The 6,024-nt window shown below is 43.3% G+C and overlaps 1 protein-coding gene across 8 annotated transcripts in view; it reads left to right on the top strand.

Moving 5' to 3' along the window:
* The window catches only part of SHLD1 (shieldin complex subunit 1), a 109,785-nt gene that overhangs the window by 7,333 nt on the left and 96,428 nt on the right, over positions 1-6,024 (top strand). For 2 of the 8 annotated variants that reach the window (XM_024123398.3, XM_028498209.2), the window contains exon 2: positions 3,026-3,207. In XM_024123398.3, the coding sequence (XP_023979166.1) occupies positions 3,026-3,207 (182 nt within the window). The other 6 variants (XM_055090912.1, XM_028498211.2, XM_024123400.3 and 3 more) reach the window with 6 other exon arrangements.

The following is a 6,024-nucleotide window of genomic DNA, read 5'->3' on the forward strand; positions in this document are numbered from 1 at the left end:
CAGCGGCCATGGCTCACGGGCCCAGCCGCTCCGCGGCATGTGGGATCTTCCCGGACCGGGGCACGAACCCATGTCCCCTGCATTGGCAGGCGGATTCTCAACCACTGCGCCACCAGGGAAGCCCAAGAGCCTTAATTGAAAAAAAAAAAAAAAAAAGTACATAGTTCGCTGGCAGTCCAGTGGTTAGGACTTGGCACTTCACTGCCATGGCCTCGGTTCAGTCCCTGGTTGGGGAACTAAGATCCCGCAAGCCACATGGTGCGGCCAAAAAAAAGAAAAAGAAAAAAGTAAATGAAATTAAACTGCTTCTTTTACATGGACCCTGACTGAGTTGTTTTTGTAGATTTGTAAGAATCTATAGAGTAATGGCTGCTTTCTCTTGGTAAGCAGGTATTTATGTACTGAGAAACTTCTTGTGCCCACAGTCACAAGGCATCCTATACTCCCAAGTATTGGAAAATAATATTTAGATTGTGTAATTAAAGCACCTTTAAGAGAAGAAACTAAGCACTTCTGGAGAAGGAAATTGAAACACATATCAAAAGTTTTGGGGCAAAGGGTAATCATTGCATTCTACTTGGCCAGCCTAGGTAGTTTCAGATCATTAGAAGGGTCTCACCTGTCCCTATTATTTGATTTCTCCTGTACAAATTCATTGAGTCCCAAATAATGTTTTACATGCACAGGTACTTATTTTGTAATAAACAGGATTCTGCCTTTCAGTAGATTGTTTTTTTCTTTTTTTGTTCAAATAACCAGTTTGGGATGTATTTGACATTTAATATAAGTGATTAGAAAAGGTAGATATCACATCAAGGTGCTATTTGTTTTCAAAAAGGATTCCTTTTGTTCCATGTCATTAATAACGACTTCTGTTGCTGGCTGATTTCAAGGCACCTTTGTAGGCAAGCAGGATATGTGGCTGTCATTCATTAACCTGTTTGTTCCCTTCCAGAAACCTCCAGAGCAGTGTTTGGTAAGATGAGGGCAGAAGGAGGAGCCACAGATGCCTGCAGCAGAGGTGTTTGCTGAAACTTCGGGCTTGGTTGGCTAATATAGCAGTGTGCAAAGACAGGATGTTCTTGCTTCTTTGGGAATCTTGATCACCTCACTCCTTCCAGAAGCAATCAGCTGATGTCTTGGCTCACTGTCTGCCTGAGTGAATGTCCACAACAGCATGTGACTGGGTGTCCTCAAATGAGAGGGGTCTCGCCAGGTCTCTCTGTTGTTTTGTTTTTATACCTCCTATCTTTGCTTGATCATGTGGTAGTTTGGGCTGCAGTCGGCAGGCTCTGGAGCTGGGTTCATCCTAGGTAGGTACTTTCTAGACGGGTTTCCTTGGGCTAGTTACTCTACTTCTCCTGTGTTTGGGGCTGAGTATCTGACTGTAAATGAGGGTAATAATAAGATTACCTGCTTCATAGGGCTGTTGCAGATGAAGCTCTTAGCACAATGCCTGGCAACCAAAAAGCACTTAATAAATGTTAACTACTCTTTTTATTATACTGTTCATGTTATTCTGAAATTGCTTCTGTCATTCAGACATAGATCTTTCAAGTTCTGACTGTCATTTTAACAGCTGGATAATATCCCGTAATTTGGAATACTGCCTCCTCCCAAACCTATCCTTCTCCTGTCTGCTCTCACTCAGTTGATAATACAACCCTGTCACTGAAGCTACCACTCTTTGTTGACTTCTGGTTCCTCTTTAGCCCTTTTATCCATTCAGTTATTAAGTTCAACTCTTATTTCTGTTCCTAAATATCTATATCTTCTTAGTCTGTCCCCGGCTCTTGGCTGCTAGTGCCCTGCCCTCATTCACATGCTCTTCCTCTCTCACTGGGACCACACAGTTGTCTGAATTCCTGTCGCTCCTGAGATTGCCTGCTGTCCAGCTGCCAAATCTGCAGATCTGACCATATGTCTCCTCTGCGTGGTACATGGTGGCCTGTGGTAGTCACAGGGTGTGGTGTTGACCACAGTAAGATTTACTGATGACAACTTAAGAGGCAGAGAGTAGCAGAGGGTCCAGGATCTCCCCAGGCCCATAATTATTTTACAGAGAGGTGGGCAGGGCTGGATGTACTGCAGAGAGCCCTCCAGCCCACAGGTAGACATCAACCAGGAGGGGTAAGGGACACCTAATTTTTAACAAGAAATGTCCAAAACTCTCAACACCTCTTGCCACTTGTGGTTGCCCAAGCTGGTTCCTCTGGGGTTCATACTGTCCCCTGGCCATGGCCTGCCCCACACTTGGGGACAGCCTCCTCCAGAAAGCCTACTGCCCCTCTCTGGGTGCCTCTTCATCTTATCATGGTGTTAGCACTGTCTGTCTCTGTGTTTGGATCATCCCAACCTGAGCAACTCAAAGGAAGTGTCTGTCACATTCATCTTTGCATCCCTGGGGCCTGGCATGTTAACAGTTGTCTGAAGGCCACAGAAGAAGATGCAAATCACCTGTAATTTCACTACCCAGAAATTAAACCACTGAGTTAATTATCACTGGAATTTATTTGGGATATACCCTTCCAGACTTTTTTTTCTAGCTATATGTCTGTATATTTCATACACACACATCCCGCACACGATATTTTATAAAATCTGGAACAAACCCTACCTATAGTTTTTAAATCTTTTTCCATTTAATATATCATGGACAGTTTCCCATCTCATTAAACATTTGTGTAGTCCTTGGATTATAGTGCTGCACAGTATTTCATCCTTATCAGACATGCAGTTCACTTTCCAGCTGAAATGATTCATGGTTTCTTTCTGTGCTGAGAGTTATTTGTTTCTCTTGAGGAAGAAGCATGGTAAACAAATACTGGGTCTAAAGCAAAGACAAGGAAGACCATTAATAACAGGAAAGTAAAGCAAAGACAAGGAAGACTGTTAATAACAGGGAAGTAAATTATTTTGGTTCTACTGTTGTTTGGCCTTTAAGGTGTTTTAAGCCAGGGCCGTAATGGAGGCTCCGCTTACGCAATGCCTTCTGTATTGAATTGTTTTATTTTTTCCATGACAGGACTATGGCAACTCAGGAAGCCACTCCAGGAAGCCAATCAGAGGAGAGCAATGCTTTGGACCTGCCATCAGCTTATGACATAAGGGATTACGTGTTGCAGAGACCCAGCCAGGAGGCCAACAGTGAGGCTTTTAGTTCTGAGGAAGCCCTTTCTATTCCTTGCTCTTCTGATATGGATCCAGGTAAGAAGCACAGTTTAAAGCAAACTAACATTGAACAAACAAAAAAATCCTGACATATACCTATATGTGATAGTTTGTTTCTCTGTCTTCCAAAGGCAGATCTCTGAGGAATCATTCATTGTCTCAGGGAGAAAAACATCTTATCTAAGCAAAACTGTTGGGAGAGACTTCAAAGGACAGCCTGCCTGGTGGAACCAGGACAAGGAGCTGTTTCCTGGAGGCCTTTTTGTCTGAGTCCCTTTCTGATCTCCATCCAAATCCATTTAGAGGCAGGGAGCACTTGGTTCAATAGGGAGAGGGTAGAATTGTTTTTTTGTTTTGTTGTTTTAAAACTTCAGAAAATAGCCATGTGGGCCTGTTGTATGTCATAGGGACTTTAGTGTTCCTCTTATGAAGTGTACTCTGGATTTAGGTAACAACTTTTCTGTAAGTTTCCCTGACTGAATTGCCGGAAAGTCTGTTTTTTAAGTTTAATGATAATTCTTTGACATAGTTAGTGACCATCTCTGGTTGTAAAGCCCATCTCCTCCCTGTTTATTGCCTAATCCAGGCCTGTAGGTCCACATATTCAAAGCTTTGCCACTTACTGGTTGTGTGACTCAAGTCATATTTCTTAACCCCTTTGAGTTCCAGAATCATCTACCAAATGGGGATCAAAATGCTTGCTTCATAGAGTGGGTTTAACTCAGGGAACAGTGCAGGGACACATCATAGTGTTTGCCATACGTTGGTGCTGAGTCAATTGCTATTACAGTATTCTGGTGCTATTATTATTGTTGTTGTTGTTGTTAATATTAAGAAACCCAAATATATATTTTTAAAGAGCACGCAGGTACTAAGAAAATGTGGGCCTTAATGAAGATGAATTCAACATTGGCAGTAAGTAGGGTGTGTACCTGTCATTATCTTTAAGAATTCTATGAAAGGGCTTCCCTGGTGGCGCAGTGGTTGAGAGTCTGCCTGCCGATGCAGGGGACACGGGTTCGTGCCCCGGCCCGGGAGGATCCCACATGCCGCGGAGCGGCTAGGCCCGTGAGCCATGGCCGCTGAGCCTGCGCATCTGGAGCCTGTGCTCCACAACGGGAGAGGCCACAACAGTGAGAGGCCCACATACCGCAAAAAAGAATTCTATGGAAAAAAAAAAAACTTTTAAACTCCCTGATGATTGTGTTCTGATTTTCAGGACATAGTAATCAGGATCAGTCAGATTCCTGTTTAATTTAGTTCCAGAGCAAGAATTAGATCATTTCTTATGCTTTTTCTTTCTAGGCTCAGAATCTTAGTTCATTTAACCTTTCCTCTTCCCCTTCCCATCCTGCTGCCTCTACATTACTTTCCATCCCAAAGAAAGCAACTGTTATTAATTTGAATTGAGTTGACCATTGAAATATTTATATTGGAGTGTTTGTTTAAAATCTAGACATTTCATGAAAAAAGATTCTTTTGGAAGCCCTTATAAAGGTCTAAACATGGGAAGGAGCACTCAAATCCTGAGACAACCATTTTGCACTGCATGGGGAGTGGTGGTGCTGCATTTGACTGTCTAGTTTGAATTCTGGTTCTGCTTCTTTCTGTGGTTTGGCCTTGGGCAAGTCACTTGGCCTCCATGTCTTGGTTCCCTCATTTGTAAAATGGAGATAGTAATGCCTACCTTGTCATGGGGCAGCCATAATGAGGGTCAAAGTGTATGAGGTGTAATGCCTGGCATGTGGTGGGCTTTGGAAATCCAGCTCTTCATGAGTTCAGCACCTGGGCGCCTCAGCACACCACCATGCTGACCAGGCTCCATTTTTTTTTTTTAATTGAGCTATAATTTATGTGCAATATTATATGTTACATGTGTACAACATAGTGATTCACAATTTTTAAAGGTTATACTCCATTTATAGTTATTATAAAATATTGGCTATATTCCCTGTGTTGTATAATATATCCTTGTAGCTTATTTATTTTGTACATAATAGTGTGTACTTCTTAATCCCCTACGCCATCTTGCCCCTCCTCCCTTCCTTCTCCCCACTGGTAACCACTAGTTTGTTCTCTATATCTGTGAGTCTGTTTCTTTTTTGTTATACTCACTAGTTTGTTTTATTTATTTATTTTAATTTATTTTATTTATTTATTAAAAAAAATTTTTGGCTGCGTTGGGTCTTAGTTGCAGCACGTGGGATCTTCGTTGAGGCATGTGGGATCTTTCGTTGCATCACTTGGGCTTCTCTCTAGTTGCAGCCCGTGGGTTTCTCTCTAGTTGTGGTGCGTGAGCTTCTCTCTAGTTGTGGCGCACAGGCTCCAGAGCACGTGGGCTCTGTAGTTTGCGGTATGTGGGCTCTCTAGTTAAGGCGCGCAAGCTCAGTAGTTGTGGTGTGAGGGCTTAGTTGCCCTGTGGCATCTTAGCTCCCCGTCCAGGGATCGAACCTGTGTTCCCTGCATTGGAAGGCGGATTCTTAACCACTGGACCACCAGGGAAGTCCCTAGTTTGTTTATTTATTTATTTATCTATTTATTTATTGCGGTACGCGGGCCTCTCACTGTTGTGGCCTCTCCCGTTGTGGAGCACAGGCTCCGGATGCGCAGGCTCAGCGGCCATGGCTCACGGGGCTAGCCGCTCTGCGGCGTGTGGGATCTTCCCAGACTGAGGCACGAACCCATATCCCCTGCATCAGCAGGTGGACTCTCAACCACTGCGCCACCAGGGAAGCCCCCTAGTTTATTTTTTAGATTCTACATGTAAGTGGTCTGACTTCTTCTTTAACTTAGCATAATACTTTCCAAGTCCATCCATGTTGTTGCAAATGGCAAAATTTCATTCTTGTTTAT

The sequence above is a fragment of the Physeter macrocephalus genome, chromosome 14, assembly GCF_002837175.3.
Source record: "Physeter macrocephalus isolate SW-GA chromosome 14, ASM283717v5, whole genome shotgun sequence".
Taxonomy (NCBI): Eukaryota; Metazoa; Chordata; class Mammalia; order Artiodactyla; family Physeteridae; genus Physeter; species Physeter macrocephalus.